The 23,101-nt window shown below is 34.5% G+C and overlaps 11 protein-coding genes across 11 annotated transcripts; 6 read left to right on the top strand and 5 right to left on the bottom strand. All coding sequences in view use genetic code 12, as the record gives it.

Moving 5' to 3' along the window:
• Positions 1-305: 305 nt before the first annotated feature.
• J8A68_002677 (uncharacterized protein) lies at positions 306-2,750 on the top strand (the record flags this gene model as incomplete). The annotated part of the gene is made up of 1 exon (XM_049406453.1): positions 306-2,750. The coding sequence occupies one exon, from the start codon at positions 306-308 to the stop codon at positions 2,748-2,750; it is 2,445 nt and encodes an 814-aa protein (XP_049264049.1).
• Positions 2,751-3,089: 339 nt separating this feature from the next.
• On the top strand, positions 3,090-3,857 carry J8A68_002678 (uncharacterized protein; the record flags this gene model as incomplete). Its single annotated transcript, XM_049406454.1, has 1 exon — positions 3,090-3,857. The coding sequence occupies one exon, from the start codon at positions 3,090-3,092 to the stop codon at positions 3,855-3,857; it is 768 nt and encodes a 255-aa protein (XP_049264050.1).
• A 172-nt stretch (positions 3,858-4,029) lies between these two features.
• J8A68_002679 (putative ATP-dependent kinase) lies at positions 4,030-4,911 on the top strand (the record flags this gene model as incomplete). Its single annotated transcript, XM_049406455.1, has 1 exon — positions 4,030-4,911. The coding sequence occupies one exon, from the start codon at positions 4,030-4,032 to the stop codon at positions 4,909-4,911; it is 882 nt and encodes a 293-aa protein (XP_049264051.1).
• Positions 4,912-5,024: 113 nt separating this feature from the next.
• J8A68_002680 (E1 ubiquitin-activating protein) lies at positions 5,025-6,139 on the top strand (the record flags this gene model as incomplete). Its single annotated transcript, XM_049406456.1, has 2 exons — positions 5,025-5,055; positions 5,124-6,139. 2 exons carry the CDS (start codon positions 5,025-5,027, stop codon positions 6,137-6,139), a joined length of 1,047 nt encoding a protein of 348 aa, XP_049264052.1.
• Positions 6,140-6,160: 21 nt separating this feature from the next.
• Positions 6,161-8,116, bottom strand: J8A68_002681 (uncharacterized protein; the record flags this gene model as incomplete). The annotated part of the gene is made up of 1 exon (XM_049406457.1): positions 6,161-8,116. The coding sequence occupies one exon, from the start codon at positions 8,114-8,116 to the stop codon at positions 6,161-6,163; it is 1,956 nt and encodes a 651-aa protein (XP_049264053.1).
• A 192-nt stretch (positions 8,117-8,308) lies between these two features.
• J8A68_002682 (U4/U6-U5 snRNP complex subunit) lies at positions 8,309-9,697 on the bottom strand (the record flags this gene model as incomplete). The annotated part of the gene is made up of 1 exon (XM_049406458.1): positions 8,309-9,697. The coding sequence occupies one exon, from the start codon at positions 9,695-9,697 to the stop codon at positions 8,309-8,311; it is 1,389 nt and encodes a 462-aa protein (XP_049264054.1).
• A 177-nt stretch (positions 9,698-9,874) lies between these two features.
• Positions 9,875-10,894, bottom strand: J8A68_002683 (uncharacterized protein; the record flags this gene model as incomplete). Its single annotated transcript, XM_049406459.1, has 1 exon — positions 9,875-10,894. The coding sequence occupies one exon, from the start codon at positions 10,892-10,894 to the stop codon at positions 9,875-9,877; it is 1,020 nt and encodes a 339-aa protein (XP_049264055.1).
• Positions 10,895-11,953: 1,059 nt separating this feature from the next.
• AXL1 (Axl1p) lies at positions 11,954-15,307 on the bottom strand (the record flags this gene model as incomplete). Its single annotated transcript, XM_049406460.1, has 1 exon — positions 11,954-15,307. One exon carries the CDS (start codon positions 15,305-15,307, stop codon positions 11,954-11,956), a length of 3,354 nt encoding a protein of 1,117 aa, XP_049264056.1.
• A 415-nt stretch (positions 15,308-15,722) lies between these two features.
• J8A68_002685 (uncharacterized protein) lies at positions 15,723-18,285 on the bottom strand (the record flags this gene model as incomplete). The annotated part of the gene is made up of 2 exons (XM_049406461.1): positions 15,723-18,007; positions 18,273-18,285. The coding sequence occupies 2 exons, from the start codon at positions 18,283-18,285 to the stop codon at positions 15,723-15,725; spliced, it is 2,298 nt and encodes a 765-aa protein (XP_049264057.1).
• Positions 18,286-19,667: 1,382 nt separating this feature from the next.
• On the top strand, positions 19,668-20,204 carry J8A68_002686 (uncharacterized protein; the record flags this gene model as incomplete). The annotated part of the gene is made up of 1 exon (XM_049406463.1): positions 19,668-20,204. The coding sequence occupies one exon, from the start codon at positions 19,668-19,670 to the stop codon at positions 20,202-20,204; it is 537 nt and encodes a 178-aa protein (XP_049264058.1).
• A 1,473-nt stretch (positions 20,205-21,677) lies between these two features.
• On the top strand, positions 21,678-22,055 carry J8A68_002687 (uncharacterized protein; the record flags this gene model as incomplete). Its single annotated transcript, XM_049406464.1, has 1 exon — positions 21,678-22,055. One exon carries the CDS (start codon positions 21,678-21,680, stop codon positions 22,053-22,055), a length of 378 nt encoding a protein of 125 aa, XP_049264059.1.
• Between the last annotated feature and the right edge of the window lie 1,046 nt (positions 22,056-23,101).

The following is a 23,101-nucleotide window of genomic DNA, read 5'->3' on the forward strand; positions in this document are numbered from 1 at the left end:
TTATTAAATAACAATTTTTGCATTGAGAGATAAAGTTTGAGACGTGGCCTCTGGAGAAACATTGGGGCTTCCCTACTTAGTGTTAGTATTGTAGTAAAACGATATCTCGTTCCACGTCACTTTGAAACCCCTTACTACGAATATGGCGCGCCCCCATATGTAAAACAAAGAAAACAAATCATAACGAGAGATCAATTCAAAACTCAATAAAAAAAAAAGTAAACAAACAATTTGAGAATAGTGTTGTAAAAAGATTTACCACCACAAAGTAAACAAGAATCATAACAACTCAAGTCAAAAACAACATGTCTGAGAAAGAAGAAGACTATTCTAGCTTGCCTTTAGATGAGAGATTAGTACATAAAGTATGGAAGGTCAGACTTGGCGCGTATGATGAACTTGGCAAACAATTTCAAGCTTCCAGAAATGATCAAGATCCATGTTTTGACATTAGACCGGAAATACTTAAGGGGGCATTGCTTGATCTGAATGTTGCCGCTCAAGAATCGGCATATAATGCATTTATCCAATATTTGAAATATGGAGGCACTCCAGCAGTTGTCAATAGATTGAAAAATGTAGGAATTGTTGGAGCAATTTGTGAAAAAGGTTTAACTAGTGCAAGGAAGAGTACAAAAGAATATGCTATTGAATCATTGTTGTTATTAATTGAAATATCTAAAGATCCTAATACAATTATTGAAGATATAGTTCCTTATTTAGGAAATAGACTTCCTAAACTTGTGGCTGGTTGTGTTGCTGCTTTGGCAAATATCATTGAGAATTTTGGTTGTAAAATTGTTCTGCCAAAGAATATTATTCCATCATTAGGCAAATTATATGGTCATGCAGACAAAAATGTTAGAGCGGAAACAAAGTCACTTACACTTGAATTATATAAATGGATGGGTGATTCTTTATCAACTATTTTATTTCCTGATTTAAAACCAGTCCAACAAAAAGAATTGACTACTGCCTTTGAAGCAGTTAAAGGATCTGCGGTAGAACAAAAAAGATTAACCCGGACTCAAAAAGAAGAATTCGAAAGAGCCAATCAACAATCCAACGCTGGTGAAGATGCTGGTGATCAAGATATTGAGATGTCAGATGCATCAAATGAAGCAGAAGAATTTTTTGACCCTCTTGAATTTGTAGATCCAGTAGAAGTATTATCAAAGCTTCCAGATGATTTTAATGCAAGAATATCATCTGCTAAATGGAAAGATAGAAAAGAAGTCTTGGATGAGATTGTTCCAATATTTGAAAAGGCTCCAAAGCTTGTATCTAAGGATGACTATTCTCCTCTCTTGAGAATTTTTGCAAAATGCATGAAAGATGCCAATATTCAAGTTGTTGAGTTGGCTGCCAGTTGTATTCGAATGATTGCTCAAGGTTTAGGTCCTGGTTTCCAAAAATATCAATCATATGTTTTGCGACCAGTAATCGAAAGAACTAAAGAAAAGAAGCCTTCTGTCGTAACCGCATTGGATGGTGTGTTGGATGCTATTTTCAATATTTCTGGTCTTAGTGGAATTCTTGAAGAAGCAGTTGCTGGAATGAAATTGAAAACTCCACAAAATAAAATAGCAGGAGCAAATTATGTCCAAAGATGTCTTGCTGCTACTACTGTACCTCCGAAATCTGCGGAAATTGATTCCATCATGGAAATTGGTACAAAATTACTTGGAGAATCACAAGAACCAATTAGACAAGCAGCCACTGAAATGATAGGAACTTTAATGAAAATTACTGGACCAAGAGAATTAAACACATTCCTTGAAAGTGTGCAAGAGAATAGAAAGACCAAGATTGTTCAATATTCCGAAACCGTTGAAGTGAAATGTAAATCTGTTGCTTCGAAACCACCGTCTCGTGCAAGTGCTAAAGCATCCAGTCCTGCTGTTGCACCAGCTCCCGCTCGTACTGCTGTGATGAACAAAAAACCATTACATCCTAGTCCTGCTAATACATTAAAACCTTCAACCAGAATGACAAATTTATCATCAATACCGGCTAAGAGAACTGCAACTTCTCCAGCAAAAAGAGATGATGGGAAGGTGGGTAACTATGGTAGGGGCCTCACTAGTCTCTCCTTGGCGAAGCCACTTCCGGGAAATCAACTTTCTTCTTCTCCTTCTTTGGGGCATTCTGATATGCAAGCAACTAGAAACCAAGATGAAATTAATTCCTTAAAAGCTGAAATTAAGAAGTATCAATTGCAACAACAAAAAGATCAACAAAGTATGAGTGAGTTACGGGAATTGAATACTCGATTACAACAAGAATGTGAATCTTTAAAATCTCGATTGGAGAACTATGAAAGAGAATCGACGATTTCTCTTAAACACAAGGATACCCAATTTAGTCAATTACGTGCTGAATTTAATAAATCGCGAGAAAGAATTGCCCAATTAGAACAAGAAAATGAGAGCCTTAAGACTAGAAATAATACCCTCAATAGAAGTCCATATCGACCAGGATCAATAGTGGATTCTCCAATGAGAGTCACGTCAAGTGAAATAAGTTCGGGAGTTAAACGATTATCCATTGAACCTACACCACCTAGCCATCTTGGAATCCATACTTCAAGATCATCAAATGCTATTTTTAATTCTGGTATGATTTCGGCTGATTCAATGGAAATTGATATCTCTAGTGATTGGAAAAAGGCGGCCGATGTTACTGATCAATTAAGGGCTCGTATTCAAAGAATGAAAGCTAGAACTAGGAATAGCTCCTTGAATGTATAGCTGGTACATACACTTAACTCCCGATATTGCAATTTGATAAGTTTGCTATTTTATATATTACAGTTTATAGAGTGATTTTATCTATAGGTGAAGTTTTGGGACGTATATGCCTTATGTATATCCCAATTAATAAATAGGCTAATAGTTTATGCTTTAGCTGTTTAAATTCTACATGGATGCAAATTGAAAGATTCCAAAATCCCGGGCAAAAAAATTAGGCACGTGAAGAAGGTTCCGTTTTCGGAATGAGTCTTCATTGGCAATGAAAAAAAACAGTCCCAAGAAGAATGAAAAATTTCACTTTGAAAGGCTGTTTCACAAGATATAGAATCCCCACAAATGTCATCCAAATTAAGAATCCTTGTTCCTGTCAAGAGAGTTATTGACTTTGCCATTAAGCCAAGAATTAACAAAGCTCAAACTGGCGTTGAAACCAAGGGTGTTAAATTCAGTATAAATCCCTTTTGCGATATCGCATTAGAAGAATCTATTAGGATCAAAGAAAAAGATCCAAACAGTGTAGAGAAAATTCATGCTGTTTCAATCGGTTCAGCAAAGGCTAAGGATGTCTTACGTGTTGCATTGGCAAAAGGTGCTGATTCTAGTACTTTAATTGATGTTGGGGACCAAGAAGTTGAACCTTTACAAGTTGCCAAAATGTTGAAACAAGTTGTAGAAAAGGAAAATTCAAATTTGGTCATTTTAGGTAAACAAGCCATTGATGATGATTCAAATCAAACTGGTCAAATGTTAGCTGGATTATTAAATTGGCCACAAGCTACAAATGCATCCAAGGTTGTTATTGAAGGTGATTCTGTTTCAGTTACTCGTGAAGTTGATGGAGGTGCTGATACCTTAAAGGCACAATTGCCAATGATTATAACTACTGATTTAAGATTGAATGAGCCAAGATATGCCTCATTACCAAACATTATGAAGGCTAAGAAGAAGCCTTTAGAAACATTGAAATCATCAGACTTGGGTGTGGAAATAGAAAGTAGATTGGAAACTTTGAAAGTTGAAGAACCACCAGCTAGAAGTGCTGGTATTAAGGTTGAAACCGTTGATCAATTGGTTGAAAAGCTCAAAGAATTAAAGGCTATTTAATGTACATAATTTAATCTTAACTATATAATTTTCACCAATTTGTAATTCTCAGTAAACAAAAAAATAATTTAAGTAGCGTTGCCCCGTGAGTAAAATGGTGGTCTTCTTCCCCACATATTCTTTTTCTTCCTCTTTCTTCTACAAACTCAACTCATTCCCTTTTTAACCAAAGATGACAACTATCGAATATTCTCTGGAGTTCATTTGTAAACGAATTGCTTCTATCGATTTCGAAAAAGCGTCCAAACCCTTAATTGTTGGTGTTAGTGGTCCACAAGGTTCAGGAAAGTCTTATTTGGCCGATAAATTACCAACTAACCTTAAAGACAAGTTCCCCAGCTTAAATATCATTCAATTCCTGATGGATGACCTTTATTTTACAAGATATCATCAACAGAAAATTACTGAAGAAGCTATAAGAACCGAAAATAAATTGTTGCAAGGTAGAGGGTTACCAGGTACTCATGATTTGCTATTGATTCTCCGAGTATTTGAACAGTTGATTGGAAATTATTCTGATAAATCACATTGGAAACCAGTTGAAATTCCGGTGTATGATAAATCTGCTTATAATGGTTTAGGTGAGAGAGCAGATAAATCACAATGGCAAATTGTTGACATTCCTGCTGATGTTATTATCTTTGAAGGTTGGTTCAATGGATTTTTGTCGCTTGATCCTGATCAATTAAGAGTTGCATATTTCACTTCAAAAATTGATGGAATTTTACAAATGAATCCTTATTATCATATTGAAGAGATTAATCGAGCTCTAAAAGAGTATCGTAAGATTTGGAAATATTTTGATGATTTCATAATTTTACATACAAATTCAATTGAAAATGTTTATACTTGGAGATTACAACAGGAACAAAATTTAATTGAACAAAAAGGTACTGGAATGACTGAAAATGAAGTAAAACAATTTGTTGATAGATATATGCCAATGTATGTCTTGTATTATGAACGTTTATGTGAATCTGGATTACCTAATTGTCCAACTTTAATCCTTTCAATTGACTTGACTAGAAAAGTAATCTCTACTCGTCAGGTTTGAGATCCTCTTGGTAATTAGTTACAATAAATTGACACAGAAAAATAAAATTTCCAAATTTTTCAATTTCAATTTCTCTCTCTTTGTTTGAATGATTTCATATATCAATTGAAAATATGACAACAAACTCTAACGAACTTTCGGCAGGTATGTAAAAGTAATATTGTTTGATCTATAGTTTGATTAAAAACGCGTTTACTAATTTTCTTATGAAGATGAAATCGCCCTTTATGACAGACAAATTCGTCTTTGGGGTATGGGAACTCAATTACGATTAAGGTCAACCAAAATATTGATTATAAACTTAGGAGCAATAGGTACAGAGGTAATCAAAAACTTAGTATTGGGTGGATTGAATTCTATCGAAATCTTGGATAATTCTACTGTTAAGGAAGAAGATTTTGCAAGTCAATTCTTTTTACCTAATGATGACAAGATTATTGGTGAAAAGAAATTACCATTAGTTATTGGTAGAATACGGGAATTGAATAATAGAGTGAATCTCTCTATAAATATGAAAACTTTGAATGAAGCTTTACAAGATGAAGAATATTTTAAATCTTTTGATTTGATAATTGCCACTGAGGTGGAGAAGGATTTGTTATTGCAACTTAATCAACTTACCAGAAAATTAAGTATCCCGCTTTATGTCTCAGGAATGCATGGAATGTTTGCATATATCATAACCGATTTGATAGAACATATTTCCACAACCGAAATGGAAGCAGGGAACCAATCAAGGAAGTCGGGTACTCAGTTATCTAGAAATAAAATTATAACTTCGGTTAGTATTGATGAAAAATCAAAAAAAGAGTTGGTTACTATTACAGATCATTTCACTCCAATATCAGAGATTTTCCATTCTAAAGAGCTTCCAAACCAATTGAACAAAAGGCAATTGAAGAGATTGTCAGGTGCTCTTCCATTGATATTTTCCTTGTTTGAAATCCCAAGACCAGAAGATCCTGAATCAATTATTGATATTTCCCTTCTAAAGACGAAAGCATTGGATATATGTGAACGCTTTAACGTGCCTTCAACTGCAGTCACGGATGAATACCTTGACCTCTTCAGCAGGCAAGCATTTGCAGAATTCACTCCCATTGCAGCTGTAATTGGGGGGGCAGTGGCTCAAGACGTAATCCAATTCTTGAGTAAAAAGGAAAGTCCTATAAATAATGTTCTAATTTTAGATTCTATTAAATCAGAGATGCCAATTTACCTGTTATAGTATAAATAGAAATGTATATAACTATTTATTAGGAGTTCCACCTCTCCCTTTACGTTTTTTCAAATGAGATGTATCTCGTAAAAACTTGAATGAATGGTTCAATCTAGATCTCAACGATTCATTTTGCCTCTTTTGTTCCTCGATTTGGTCTATGAGCTTTTGCTTCTTCTGGTTGAATGCTCGGGTTTCTTGCTCTTCGGATTCTTCCAATTCTGCATATTTTCTCTTTGATTCATTTATCCTATTTTTATATTCTTCAATTTCTGTCTCGGAAATTGCGATAGAGCGTAAGCAATTCTGATACTCTTTAGTTGCGTAATTCCTTTCTTCGTTCTTCGATTGTATCTTCTTGATAAGATCTTTAGTTTGTGTTTGCAATTCCCAAATCTCTACTTGATTTTTAATATACTGCTGAGTCTTTTCATCTTCAATCTTGTTTTCTTCTAAAAAGTTGGCAATCTTGGACTCTAGATCCTTACATTTCTCTTTAGTTTTTTCCATATGCTCGGTCTTCTTGATGATCCACTTATTAGCACTGTTCACTCGTGATTCAGCATGGTCGATATCGTTAAAGATCTTTGATACGGCAATTCTCATCTCCCGCTCTCTACGCCCTGCTTTTTCTTGTATCTCATGTTCATTAAATTTTACATAGCTTTGATCTTCTGCCTCGGCTCTGTCCATACATAAAAACGCATCATTCAACTGAAGAATCAATTTATGTGTTAGTATACTTGTGTTTACCGTGCTTGGATGTTCTTCACCTTCACCTGAATGAATCCCGGTTAACTTGGTATAAGAATTCTTTAAAGGATTGGTAATATACTCCAGCTCGAGCCTCCTAGTTTCATAAAAAGTAGGTTTAACTTCTTGCTTCGATTTAAGTTGATCTCCACTAATTGTTCCAATAGCGTCGTAAGGCGTATAATGGAAACGAACTTCTGTCAAAAGAGAACGTTCAACGTCTATTGCGGTAAACTTTGGGATTCTTGGCAACGCAGGTAAGGGCCAACCGGGAAAATCACCAGTCCGTACACTGGATTTAAATACTTCATCAAAAAATTTGTGGGAAAGATATGTTAATTTTTGATTATATATGGGAAACACATCTGGTGGTAATGTACCAATATGGTCCCGCAAACAGACAATTGATGAAATTAGTTTATAAAGGTAGTCCTCTTTGTCGGTTTCCTTATTGTAAAAAAGCTTGCAATGTTCAATAGTTTTCATTGGAACAAGTCGGATTATAATACATTCGGAGCGACGATTCTGAGTCCGTATCTTTTGGAAGAATTCTGTCTCCGTATCTACATATCCGTCAAACACAATAAGCGCGTCAAACCGTATTGAGGGTATACCTTCTTCATCACGTTGAAATTGACCGTCATGGGGGAGTAAATGAATTGTAGTTGGACTCCCTGAAAGATCCAGCGGAGTTCCGCTTTTGCTGTTTTTCTTGGATTCTCTTTGAACATTGTTCCCAATATATCTTTTGATTATTTTATTTCCCGTACATCGTAACAATAAAGCTTCTACCAAATCAAAAAATTTCAAACTGTTCTTCATTACTACTCCAATATGTTTTGGTCTCTGCTTTGTATTCTGAATTATTACATTCATCAAATCTTTCAAAACAGTAAACTTCCCACTTGTGTCTGCAAGCTTATTTGGCATGTCTTTCATTGAAAGATTCTTGGGCATATAGTGATTAATCAATAAGTAAGGGTGTGTCGCAACCAACATACAATTTTCAATACAGATTTCTAAAGACTTAACAATAAGATCGCGAGAATCATTTGTTTCACAATATTTCAAGATATCCGGATAATGCAAAGATACAATCTGGTCAGTTAATTCCTTTTGAAATTCATACATTGGTGTTGGCAAATGATAATCACCACTATAATTTATTTCTCCTAAATCTAAATCAATAATAGGTGGCTCTGGTGTGCCATCTAATATCTTAAGTAAATTCATCTTATGTTTTCTAACTTTGTTGCTTACTCTTAATGAAAAGTGTGACGTTTATTGAAATAATAATAATAATAATAAAAATGACAGATTCTCTGCCGCACCAGAAAAAGAATAAATAGGAAGAAAAAAGGTGGTTACAAAAAACTTCTGTTGATGTCATTTCGTAAATTACATTTATATACAGGAAAACGGAAATTAAATGCCCCAAAGTTTTACCGATCTATCCCAACCACTACTGGCAATCCAAGTACCGTCACCGCTTATGTCACAAGCCATTACCTTGTCATTGTGGCCCCTAAGGGTATTAACTTTAATCCAATTGTCCGCAGACCACACGTTGATCAATCCATCATATGAAGATGTCACTAAGAAAGACCCATTTGAATCAAGTGCAACATCTTTGGTTAATGCATCGTTACTTTCTCGCCTGTGAAAGAATCTAACTTCGCTTACTAATTTTGAATGTGCAGGTATAGAGAATAATTCCTCATTCGTTCTATCTATTCTTCGTAGATCCCAGATTTTAACCGAACAATCTCCACTTGCAGTAGCCAAGTGATAACCATTTGGAGACCAATCAACACTATAAATTCCCTTAACATGTTTTCTTAAGTCTGCAATAAACCTTCCCGAACGTAAATCCCATATATAACACATCCCATCTAACCCACCTGAAGCGAACAAACTTCCGTCGGGATGTATACTACCAGAAAATACTTCTTTGGAATGGCCCTCTTGTTGTAATAAGCAGGTGGAAGTGTTCGTATCCCATAGTTTCCAAGTCTGGTCAAAAGACGTAGAAATAATATAATTACCCCGAGGGTGAAACAACGTCTTTGTTATTCTCATATTATGGGCATCTTTTATGCTTTCAGTCGGACTAAGTTTCTTATCTTCTTCTTGATTGAGCCTCCAAAAATTAATCGTTCCCTCATTACCTCCGGAAACTAAACTATTCTCTTCTGTGGCGAAATTCCAATCTAGAGCACTTACTTTTTCTGTGTGGAATCCTGGGCCGGACTTGTATTTATCATTTAAACTGGATGAATCTAGAATATTAATAGATCCATCCCATGAGCCACATGCAATGAGATCACTTCTCTTTGAGAACCTTATTGAAGAAATAGCTCTTGTAATGCCTGGGATGAATTGAGATCCGTACAATGAATAAGATGCTAATTTGGAATTTATGTGTCTTCTATTCTTCAAAACTCGGGTGAAGTCTTGTTCTTTCGCCCTTTCTTTAAGTTTGTGTATTCGCTGCGAAGACCTTTTCATCGAATCGTGTAAGATCTCAACTCTTGCGTCATATAGCTTTGCATCACCCGGGGTATAGAATATTTCATCGTCCTCAAGGTCCTTATCTTCATCTTCTCCGCTTTGTTCCTCGTTTATATCGTCAAATGTGTGATTACTAGGTTCTAGTATATTTCTCAATCTCTCTCTTCTTGCATCAGCATCTTCGCCTTCAATTCGAATTGGCGCACCATGCTTTCTCAATTCTTGTTCAACTCCTTCATCTGCTAATGGGAAATCGATTGCTTTGTCAGTATCGTTTATAATTGGTATTTCACTGATATCCATTGAAAATCTGTAGAGGAAGAAAAGTTTGGTAATTAATTGTTATTTTTTTAACCTCATCTTACGTTAGGCCCAGGGCTCTTAAATAAACTGCGAAAAAAAAAACAAGACAATTAAAATTGCAAAAGAATTGAACAGAGTTACTGTGTAAAGTATCATACATATTTATAAACTTAGAAATTAGTGATTTTCTTTCAAGATTCTATTGGCATACACTGCAAAATTTTCTTTTTCATTTATTGCTTCGTCAAGATTGGGTTGACAGAAAACAGCCAAGGTATTTCTAGCAATTGAGGGTAGGTTAGTTCCCTTTACGAAATGAGGTACTGCTTTGAACTTTCCTCTAGATATTTCTTCCAAAGCAGACCCAGATTGAAATGCAAGTGAATTGCTAGGTATATCGACTTTCACAATCTCATTATTCCGATCCCGTATATACAACCCTGCTGAAGGATCGGGAGACTTGGAAAGAGACGAAGTTATGCCTTTAGATTCATCCAAAAACAAGGCTGACGTCAACCCCGTCAAACAGGAATGGTCTACATGTTCTCCACACCAATCATCCTCCCCTATGTTTCCTCCTTTGCTAGGGAAATAATGTAACAACCGTGCTTTGGTGCAAGAAGAATTCTTCACTATTCTTTGCAAGTATCCTGTTTCATACTCTCGATGTATATCCTTAATATATCGATCGCAATTGGCTGCTACCGACTCAGCTACGTCAATAATGAAATTGCACAACTTTTTGCAATCGCTTTTGAAAGTCTCCAATCCCTTGATATCATCTGCAGGCCACATGTTAGGAAGGGTATAAGATTTGCACTCAGGGAATTGTCTAATCAACTCTTCTGTGGGTCCTTCAAGTTTCTCATCGACATGAAATGCACAATTGATATAGTAAGAACCTTTGTTGAAATCTGGCTCACCAGTATTTGCAAGAATCTCTTTCCCACACGACCAACCAACTACCCACATTGCTTCTTCACATTCAAGATTCTTCAAAATGTCTGAAGGTAAATTCGCCAAAATGGAAGCGGCTTTCAATACTCTTAATCTTAAATCTTGAAACCAAATTGGAAGATTCTCGACAACAAGAATTCCCAAGGAGTTCGGACCAAACGCGTCTGATAACCTCTTGTCTTCGATTCCCTTTTCTAATTCACATAAAGATACACTAACTGGTGAACCTTGTGAAGGCATTCTGGATACTAAGAAGTGAAATTGGGTTAATTGATGTTTTTCCCCCAAAAAAAAAATTAATATGGAAACTATAAAGTTAATCCAAGTCCTGAGAATGTTGAAAAAAATAAGCCCGACGCGGGGGTCGAACCCGCAACCTTTTGATACCTCTTAATTTGTGTAAAGTTTCACAGTTTTAAAAGTCAAACGCTCTAGCCATTGAGCTAGCCAGGCCACTTTTTTTCAAAAAACTTTTTCATTAACATTAAATTATATTAAAGTCACATGATTTACGCGTGATTTTCATGTGACTTTTGTTACTGGATTTTTTGAAAGAATCGTTTTAAAACGTCACCATGGTGCAGTACTGGATCGAATTTAGTTGTAAAATGGTCTATAATGGTTTTAATGTGTATTGATATAGTTTTCAAGCTTTCAAAAGAAAGTTTGTGATATTTTCAGTTGGTTATCGTGTGATCCTCGCAGACTGTAGATGAAAAAAAGCACAAATTTCATACATCAGATGAAGATGTCCTATTCTGTAGGCAATTGGTAATTATATACTTGGAGATTTTATAAAGAGATTTCGAATGACACCACAAAATCAAGTTGCATTGATTTTTGGATCCAAAATTAACAAAAAAAATCTCTTAAAAAAAGGTGCTATAAAGGCAATTTCTAAAAGAAAAATGAGGTTGTTTGGATGGTTTTATTCCAAGAGATCAGAAGACGCTATTTCTGGTTATTTTATAAATAGCCAAATTTTTAATTCTGATTAAGTTTCTACATCTTTTAGAAATTCTGAGGGTCCATAATTACGGAATCCCAAGATCAAAATAAAAAAGATCAACGATTGCAAAAAAAACATTTTGCAGCCAACCTTCACAACGAACTGGACTGAATTGCCCTGGACAGAACAACGAAAGCGCAGGATGACGAAGAGTAATATTTTCCAAAAACGGAATAAACTTGGATAATTTATTAGAAAGGTTTTCTTCTTACTTGAATTGAACCGAGAACAGATGATTTCTACACAGTTCATGTTTCGTATATTATGGTTTCTAAGTAATCAAGTATGCATTAATGCATTAAAATAGCTTCATTTTGAACCTCTTCTTTCGATCTAACTTCCAAATACGGCACAGCAAGGCTGCTGTCTTGGTAAATTCTCCCATATTTTTTGACACTTTTTTCTTGAAGCTTCTGGATTTCTCTTGTGTTGTCCATTTGGGATCCTCTTGCAAGTTTTGTTATTAGCTTTGAAACCCTCCCCACATGCTTGACAGAAATTTTGTATCCGCATTTCTGTAAATGTTTAACAGCCATGTTAACATTATTCTCGTATTCTTTTAGGAGCATCGTGATTTGAATATCTGTAAGGGTATATCCCTTCTCATCAAGCAATTCTTGTATTGTTTCTTTGGCTTCTTCTACTTTCCGATGTTCTCTTCCCAGTTGCGAGGATATAAATATTGTTAGCGAACTTTTTTCAGTCGATTTGATTGAAATATACTTTCTGAAGAATGATACTATCTCTTCCGTGGTAGTTGATCTGAGCATATTCCTGTCTATGCTTTCATTTCCCTTTTGTCCTGTAAATCTATGGTTTTTGGTCAAAATCTTTTCCCAAAAATCTTGATGATGGGTATAATCTTCGTCACCCTGAGAAAAATTATCACTATTCCTAGCTGGAGGCATGGCATAAAGAACATTCGCTGGAATTCGGTCAGGTTCTTTCTCGTCAAGTGCCTGAATGAAGGAATCGATCTGTTTGTTGATTTCTTCCTGGCTCATATTAATTAGCTGCAACTCCCATTCAAACAACAAATTTTCAATTTCCTTCATCACTTCGCAATAATCAAAGCTTCCACTTGACACACAGATATAAACCCCCAATGTTTGTTTATTATATCTCATTCCGCTTAAGACTATGTACCCTAGTTGTTTCTTGGTTCTAAGAATGAAAGATGCAGCCTGGCTTAAAAGAAATGAAAGGAAACTGGCAATTGTCCTGGATTTTTCGTCCTTTCTAAGACCTAATTGAATGTAATGGTAAACAACATCGGAAGTATCCTTTTCATTTGGATTCTCTTGGGTGATTGTATAGTTTCGTCCTGGTCTTAAAATAATGCTATTTGAATCTTGAAACTCAATTTTTTGCATGTATATTTTTAAATGGGAAGTGATACGATTAACTGAACGACTAATGTCTAGGGCAAATTCTTCATCTATGTTTCCAGAAATTAATATCTTTACTTTTTTGGTATCTTCGGAGATTTTGTTAGCAAGATCGGCGATATCATCAGCGTCAATCAACTCAAGTGCTTCGATTCTATCCTGAAGCGAAACAATCCCTTCCTCTAACATTAATATTGATATAGCTATCGCTTGTTTAATTGAGTCCTTGCGCTCCATGGTGTTATAAGTGTCCAACAACTTTAACCTGGCGCCTGTGAATTTTTTATAACCAATGGTATGTATCTTCTCCTCCAAGAATATCTTTATCTTCTGGAGAAACATTTCGATAAAGTATCGAAACCCATGCTTTGGTCCGCAAACATACACTGATAGGGAAGGAACCATCCCATAATTTGGACATAGAGCCCAGGAGTCCATGGCCAATTCGGAATGATAAAATTCAGGTGTTAGTTCATTTGCCATTAGCTCTGTGAGAATTTCCATTCCAATGGCATTAATTGGATTGCATTCAACTGAAGCAAAACAAATCTGAAAGGACGTTATAATCCGAATAGGCCATTTGGGGGTTTGAGCAATCCAAATTTCATGATAGTTAGAGTAATCAAGTAATTTTGGTATCAGATCTTGAGGAATATATGCATTTATAAATGACGACTTGTTATGAATTGATTCCTCTAAATATTTATCTAGCTCCTCGTGAGTGAAATGAAGATATTCGTTTCTTTCTAAAAGACTAAATGATGGGAAAATATTTCTCAATTGAAATTTAAGATCAAAGATTTGGTAGGAAAACTGATAGTAAGGGTCCTTTTTGAGATTGCTCATTGTCGGGAATGTTATAGTTTGGACCAGCTTCGGTTCGGTTCCAACTACAATAACATTCAATTTCTTTATGTCAAAGACATATCGAGTGGCGTGCTTGAAATTTCTGGCATCACCAGCAAAATGATACGCATCCCCTAAGACAATGTCTTCAATTCTTTTCTGTCTGTCATGTAAATCAATGGAAAGTTCCGACGCTTCGTCCATAGGAGTTGAATCATTCTGGCGGAAATATGCATTGAATTTGAATATTCTTGAATATTCTCTCAATACTGTGGTCAAAGTTTCTACATCATGGGCCATTAGTTGATTGATGAATTCAAAAATAGTCTCAATAATCAAGCCTAAATTTGATTCTCCTTTCCTTGTTAATTTGGCATCGATGACGAGTACTCTATTTGTGTAAGAGAGCTCTTGAGTAAATACAAACATGTTTAGCGTATATTGTTTTATCTCCTTTAAATAATGACAGACCGAACCTTTGGATTCATCCCCTAACAAATTACACCACACGCTTTCAAAAAATTTGTTGCTGACTCCAAATATGGGGATTATTAGCCTTACCTTAGACGTTTGATTCTGTTGAATGAATAACACCTTGTTTGTATTTTTGAATATTTCCTGGTTTCTGTCAGGTAATATAGAGGAGATCATAAGCTTGCTTTCAAGCTGATCATATTGTCGAATATTCAGAAAATTTGCAATTGCTAACTTCTGTAGTTGATTTAGTGATTGAGGGCCTTTCAAAACTAAAGTCATATTTTCAGCGTAATAATTCATCTGGAAGTATTTCACAATTTCTGTTTTTATTTTAACATATTTTGATGACTTTAGAGTTTCTTTGGTTCCTGTTGCAAACCTATGAAATGGATGATCCTTATCAGCCAACAATCTGAATCCATGATACAATATCTTGCTGTTGTTGACTAGATTTAATTCATGCTCGTGGTTAACTGAATTGATTTCCATATCCATATATGCTTCATTAAACAATGGCAGATTGAAAAACGTGCTGAAAACTTTTAAACTATAGTTGAATCCCAACTCATTATTAATTTCAGCTTTATTTATAGGTATCTCATAAAAGAAACATGTTCTATCACCAGTTGTAAATGCATTACCATTCCCACCGAGAGCGTTGATACACTTGAGCAATTCATTGGGGGCTGGATACTCGGCAGTACCCATGAAAACCATATGCTCACAAAAATGGGCTAATCCTGGTACTTCATCAGGATCACAATGACTTCCACTTTTGACACACATTGAACAGGCTGCAACCTTGAGCAGCGGATCCGATACAAGCAAGGTTGATAAGCCATTCTTCAAAATGATATGCTTATAGAGCTTATTCAAATCCGACAAGGGACGTTTGAATTGAGTTGTAACTGTTTTTGCTTGAAAGTATTCCATAATGGTTGAGTATTGGCATCTATAAGGTTTCTTAGAGTAATATTTCTCATATTTAAACAAATGTTTGATTTGATGTTTCAAGAAAGAATAAATCGTGGACTGATTACTGGTTCACATAGGGAAGTTTAAAACTTCCCTTTCGGGACGTAACAATCATATGGTAGCGTCGATTTTTTCGCAGCATTTTGTGTTTTTTAAAAGGATACTTGAATTGCTGCAAGACAACAGAATTCTACTGAAAGAATGACATAAATGGGTACGGTAATTTCTTAGGGAATTGAATCATTATCTAATTATAATAAACATTCTAGAATGATATAAATAGCTTTATTGTTGCTTTCACCAGAGGGCAAAAAACGACTGTGGCCCGATCTTCTCTGCCTATGATTTTGTCGCCGCATTGAACGGTATTGTGCTAGCTAGTTAATTCATCGACTTCTTCCTCTGTATAAAAATATGCACCTTTACTCCAGTCATATACTACAGGAGTGCCGTTGCTTGTCTCTCCTTGTAGTCTTCTAGATAAATTCATAACTTCCGGTGGGTTCCTAACAAACATTTGTATGATGCTTTCTCTTAAGTCTAAACCTTTCAACCTACTCAATCTAGCAAAATTCGAATATAGACCATTTGGGAGTGGAAAATCCGAAACTAAACGAGTTGCGGTAGCAGAATTCAAGTCCAATTCTTCAAGAGATATGGGAAATTGAGCCGAATGTAATAGGTCGTGTGAAGTTCGCTTAAGGCTCAATTTCTTAAGATTGTTGCATAGGGAAAAATCAAACAGGTCAAATTTTGCCCTCTCAAGAAATAACTCCTCCAAAGCATTATGGCTGATCTTAATTGGTTCATTCTTAGTGGTAGTAATCCAAGACATGTTTAACTGTTTCAACTGTCGAGGTAACTTTTCCAAAACTTCCAAAATCAAGAGATTGTTCTTCGCCAATCCTAGATATAATAAATTAATGGGGAACTCAAAAAGTTTACCAAATCTGCAAAACTTGCAATCATTTAACTTGAGTTTTTCCAACCAATAAGGAAATTTTACAGCACAGATATCTCCAAACCTAATTCCAGATAAATCCAAAGACATCAATGATTTCATTGGAGACAAATCATATGAATCTATCAAATTCTGATCAATCCTGAATGGGGTTCTCAGGGAGGTATTATCTCTCAAGACGAGCGTCCTAAGATTTTTCAATTCAAAAAGATTAGTATTTTCAACATAACATATTTTGCACTGATCGAAGGAAACATAATTCAATGTTTCAGGAAATTGAATATCCTTTAAAAATCCGAGACCAACACGTTCCACTTCGAGACTTCTCAATCTACGAGGGAGATAGCAACTTGAAAATGGTTCGAAACCATCTAGAATGCTCAACCTCAATCCAAGTAAGTTTGGAGGCATTTTCCATTCTTCGGTGAAGCATAGGAATGGAAACCCGGAAAATAGTAGTTCTTCTAGCTGAAGGGGTAATTGCAAATCAGATCTTCCTATTTCAAATTTTCCGTCACTGTTAAAACATTCATTTAATTCAAGTTTTGCATCTTCTAATCCTTTTTGAATCTCGGATCGAAATTGGGCATTCCTAATAACCAACTTTCGTAGACTTGTTGGAAATTTGAACACCTTGAATATTTGATAATAACAGCATGTTTCAAGTTTTCCAGTTATTTCCAACACATTTAAAGTTCCCAATGATTGGAGTATCTCGCCATGGTAGATACAACTTATGCCAACAAGCAGCAACTTGGCTAGAAAAGGTGGTACCGTAATATTATTTAACTCTACCTGTTTATTTCCATAAAGTGTCAACGCTTTTAATTTTGAACAAGAACCGAGGTTAAAGCTGATATGATCTGAATACAGTGGGGTTTCTTCTTGAAATGGTATATCTTCTTCTTCTTCGGCTGACTCACTATAGAAAATTGTAAAATCGCCTATCCGGTCTGGAAGCTTAATTTCTTTGTTATTAAACTTTTTTAGACTTGAAGAATTTGTGCCCAATGTATTGAGCCAAGGGAGATCGACCAGCAAACCATCCAAAGGAATAACAACCCCACTCATTACCAAAGTCTCTAGATAAGGAAACGTTTTAACAAAAGCGCGTAGATCCTTGAATCTTCCATAAGAAATATTTAAATGTTTTATTGTTCTCGGATACTCGAAGTCATCAACGTAATGATAGGCACCCACCAGGGGACAATCTAACCTCTCGATATTGTAAGGGAGTTGTGGCAATTGAGATATACATGAAACATTTAGGCAATGAACGTGGATTGATACTACTTGTCTTAAGCTGGATGGATACCTTTTATGTATTTCCAATAACTCTTCATCGCTAAGCTCGAGGAAACCAATTGGATGCTTGCTATTCATTTCATGAAACAGGATAAATTCGTCTATTGACATTATTAAACTGCTTTGATAAAGATTATTATAAAAATCCTTGGAAGTTAATTCTGGATCTTTAGCAATGTCATAATCACTATTCGATCTTATCTTGATTTTATCATAGTAGATGTAGCGCGCAATTTGTTTAATCCTGTTATCTGCCTCATCTACAATTGCTTTCAAATATTGCTTCTCCAAGAAGGAAAGCACCTTGGCTATCAATTCATCAGGAAGACTGCAAAGATTTTTGAACGGGTGTTCCAGAGTTTGACTCATGCTTATATGCTTCGTAGGGTTATCTGAAAAAAGGGATGATGGGGAAAAGCGCAATAATGGATTACAAATAAGAAATATTTTTTTTGGTTTGACAGCTGATAAGCGTTTTGTGGCAAATTTTGCAACCCTTGCAACAAAAACTAAAAGATAATCTATAAGGCACATGGAAATATACAAAATTTATGTGCCATACATTTTTAGATTGAATATTTAAACTTGCGAAAACATGCAGGAGCCTATCAATACCAAAATTCAATTCGAAGCTTGTCTTACATTTTTAAAACATACCTGAGTATCGCATTCTGCCTAAGTTAGTACCAAAGACTACGGTTGGTCATCTTATTACCACTACAATTGCTAGAGAGTAAAAATACCATAGAGTAAGTTTAAATTTATTCTCTCGTTATTTGTATAAGTCTTGGACTACTGCGACCGATTTTCAGTCTTGTAGTGTACGTACCCCAAGGATTAATGCAATATTGCATGCATTTATTTTGTTAGTACAGTCTCGAAACATTGTACTTATATTTAATCTTGGTAGCTTCTCACCATTGTAATGTCATTGATCGATATCATATAGCATATGCCTCTTACTAGAGCTGGGTTATGGAAGAGACTTTGTCGAGCTCAAGAAATAAGAGCCTAAAATTATGAAGTCCTCAGATAAGAAGATAAATCATTGAAGCAAAAAATGAATATTCACCGGTTAGCTTAACTATTAAACAAGTTTCGACGGAAGCTTGTGACGAATATGGTCGCCAGATATCTTAATTGGAAGCTTTAAACTTCAATGATTAAAGTTTGCAGTTTTTATGTCAATTTCCAGCTGCGACATTTCTAATTAGATCTAACCAGCAAAAAAATCCCAAAGAATAATTTCATATCTTATAGAATAAAATCTATTGTTTTATGAAGCTGGTTAAATCATTCACATTTATAGAATGTCCAGAGATTGACACTTCAAATTTAATGTAATCATCATAATATATACGCAGACAAATGTAGGACAATGTAAATCCAGGTTATAAATAGAATTACAAATTGGTCGTGTATGTTGTCAATCACTGTAGAAGAATCTGGGAATCACGGATAAATTTGTTGGGGTGTTATTTTTTTAAGTGACTAAAAATGGTTCGACATAAAAAGTCGTGTGAATAAGTTCAAAAAATATTATTAATTTCCCTGTAAAGGGAAAGGGAAATCAGTTACACATTTTTTTTCCATACCAAAAAACTTAAAAAGAAACCAAAGAAAAAAAAAAGAAATTCCAAAAAACCTTAACACATTTTAATCATTCAAAAAAAAAGGACAACTCCTATTTTCAACAATTTTTCTTATTACCCTTTAATCAAAACACCTATTTTCATAACAACTGTTACAACCCCTCATACAAACACTTACTTATAACATACAACATATTGTTATATAATTTATAAAGTATTGAAATAATAAGAAGTTTACTCGTAAAATCCATTATTATTTATTTATTTATTGTTATTTATTATTTGTTGTTCATTTTTACACACACACATCAAAAGAATCAAATAAATACCCAATCATACCCAACCCAACCAGACCTACCCTTTTTTTAACAAAAGTAAAAGATCAACATATCTCACACCCTTTTAACGGATTACATGTTAATATAAGTTTTTACATATAAAATAAAGAATAATCACAATAATGTCAAATCAATATACTTACAATAATTATCAACAATATTCGCCTAACTTACCTCATGCATCTGCACTTGCCAACACAAGTCCAACTGCCAATATCTCCTACCTTTCACCACCTGGATCATCTAACAATAGTTTGTCAAGTTCAGTATCGAGTGTTAGTCAACCAAGTAGTACGAATTCCATGCTTGCGAATAGTAACATGCTTAGTGCTAATTCATCAAGTTATTCATTCCATACTCCTAGATTAAGATATTATTTATCTAAATCATTTGATATGGAAGATGATTTGGAATTTTGCCCTGATATTCCTGATACTTTCCATTCAAGTCCATCATTAAAGAAATTTAATCCTTATACTGCAACCACATTCTCTCCATCACAAGATCAAACTTCACCAAAGAGTACTAACAGTACTACTGTTAGTGTTGGTAGTAATACATCACCAAGAGTACATACTCCCAGAATTAAGAAACCTTTGGAAATCATTAATCCTCAAACTAAGATGAGAATCGAATCACCTGCAATTCAAAATAAATGAAGGAATTAATCGATATTAGAAATTGTATCGAAGATTGAGATTCAATTTGATTGATTTTTTATGTTTATTTGGATGATTACTGGTTTTTTTTATTCTATCTTTTTTTATTGTTTGAGTTGTTTAAGGGAAAAGGGAGTGCAAATAATACCCTTGGGATGTACAATATACTTACTTATGACTTTTTTGTTTTAGTTGTTTTTTTTTTGTTTTTGCTGGTGATGAATACAATGCTATGCATGTTGATGGTGTTAGTGGTGGTAGTGGAGAATGATTGGACTGTTTTGTTTACTATTATTATAATTCTAGAAGAAATGTTTAAATACCTATTGATTGTTGCCTACAAGCCCGTGAATTCATTTTGGTATTTTACACTAATATTGCATATTATTAAAAAGGATTCACTTCATTCTTTGATAGAAGTGGTGGCCTTTATTTATTGGTTTTTTTATATATATTTACACATTACATTCATTTGACACGCAATGAGAGGAAGAATAGACTTACGTAGGGAGATGTGAAGGATATTCTACCTTTTAAACTCCTGTTGTTTTGGTTTTATTGTTGTGTCGTTTTTATTTTTAATTTGATTGTTATTTTAGAGAGAGATTATTTGACTTCTACTAATTTATCAATTTTGCATTTTGTTGTTTTCATTATACATTTTGTTTTGTTGGGCATAGAATAATTAACGGAGGTGGATGGTTATCAGATAAAGGAGGAGAGAGAGAGAGAGAGAGAGAGAGGAGTTTTTATTATTATTATTTACACTTGTACATCCCTAATACATCCTGGTTTTCATTTGATTTTGCATAATAATTGGTTGATTGAATTTCATTTTTTGATATATTTTTGTATTGTTTAAATTTAATGGTTTTCAAAGTTTTGGTTATGTTGATGGTTTGGTTTTCTTAGCAATTTATAAGTATTATTATTATTATTATTTAAATGTATTATATATTGTCATATATATGAATATGTATATACATGTTATTATATAAGTTATTTTTAAAAAAAAATAAGCATATTTTAAACGTTTATAATTTTGTTAGGGGAGAGCATTTGAGAATGTGTAAGTGGAATCGATGTTGATGACGTAACTTCGATCGTTCCAATGGCCCCGGTATGGTGACGCCATTTTGACCATTAAAAGACGCATATTATTAACACTTAGTCTTAGTATTCTCAGCCTCTTTTTAAATTTAGAAGTTATTTTTTTTCATACCAAATTTGCGAAAGGAGACGAAACAAACGGTTGCAATATTTTTCGCTTGTACCGTCGGTGCCGTTCTACGTGTGATTATAAAAACCACCACAAATCCCCCTCCATTTAAAATTGCTCTGAAGTTCTTTAAACAATATCTTTTTACCTTTTTAACGCAAATCACAAATATTAAAGCAATGCACTATATATCTACCTTCTTCATATTCCTAATCTCATCAATTGTTGCTTATGCTGCAACGACTGTCAATCAAATGGAACTTCTCACAAGAGTAGCATCAGACATCAGATCAAATCAAAATGAATATGTCCAATTTTTCGAAACAGGAACAATCCCAATTCCCCTTAATCTAATACAAGTAATGGGACAAATGACCGATGAATCATATACCACCCTAGTGCAAAATACGGTAGTTATGTCCCAATTGGATAGTGTGGTGTCTCAATTACCTTGGTATAATTCTCGAATTGCAGGTAAAGGTATTCCATCTGTTACTGCTGCGGATGTGAGTGTGAGTGCAGCTTCGGTTTCTGGAAGTGAAAGCCATGAAAATGCTGCTGGTGGAGTTTATATGGGTCGTTCTAGTGGGATGTTTGCCTCTTTTGCTGGAATATTATTGGCTTTGATTTAGGCAGATTATTTGTGGTCAAGTAAGTAAATAGAATATAAATAATTTAACTTATTAATCCATATGGATATTTAATAAAAGGTTGATTAAATTCATGTTTAGGAGTTCTCTGTTGATGTAAATCGCAATATATCAAGACCAAGTACTTCACATAAAGGTACCCCTATCCTCTTGTGAATGCAATCTCTCGCTTTGTATTACGAAATAATAGATCAATATTGATGTCGTCATGAAACTCTTTTTGACGATGGAAGTTATGGCACTATGCAACACATGTTAAGTCGAGGCTGTGTACCTTGTTGCAGAAAAAAATGGCTGCAAAAAAACAATGGTCTGAAAACCTTAAAAATTTGTTTCACATTCTCAACTTTCTTTTAGCTATATTTAAACAATATAATTTAAATAAACGAAATCCAAGGCGATACTAGTAGATATAGATAGTGGTCGTCATGTTTCAATTCTTCTTTCAGAGTTTATAGTTGCGCAAGTCTTGGAAGAAGAAATGGTATTTCGAGTAAATCTCTTACATGGCTCAAAGTTTACCTCAAGCCATAAAACAAGGCTCATTGCATGACCAGTCGTCAAATAATAGCTCTGTGTCTTTTACTAATAAAAGCTCTTGCTCCGTTATTTCGTATAAACTACTTGGGCCTTCATATTATGATACAGTTGTTATTGGAACTATACTTAAAAAAGCCACTTGAAATGAAGCACATTTACTTCAGATTTGACACATTCTGAGCCAAAAGCCTTACAGGGAATTTTCAAAACTGATTCCAGCTTCTTTCCCAATTAATAACTGAAGTTCTTCAGAAGCATTTCTCTTTNAAACTGATTCCAGCTTCTTTCCCAATTAATAACTGAAGTTCTTCAGAAGCATTTCTCTTTGAACCAATTGTTTAGTTGGTTATGAAAACCTTATTTTTTTCAATTTTATCTTTAGCTCATATATTCCACAACTTCTCCATCCAAACTAGGAGTTATAAAATTAGAAAAATCTGATTTTTTTGCAAGAAACTTAACCTTATGTATTAATTGCATATATTTAT

This window comes from Hemisphaericaspora subhashii, assembly GCF_019202705.1.
Source record: "Hemisphaericaspora subhashii strain CBS 10753 chromosome Unknown scaffold18, whole genome shotgun sequence".
Taxonomy (NCBI): Eukaryota; Fungi; Ascomycota; class Pichiomycetes; order Serinales; family Debaryomycetaceae; genus Hemisphaericaspora; species Hemisphaericaspora subhashii.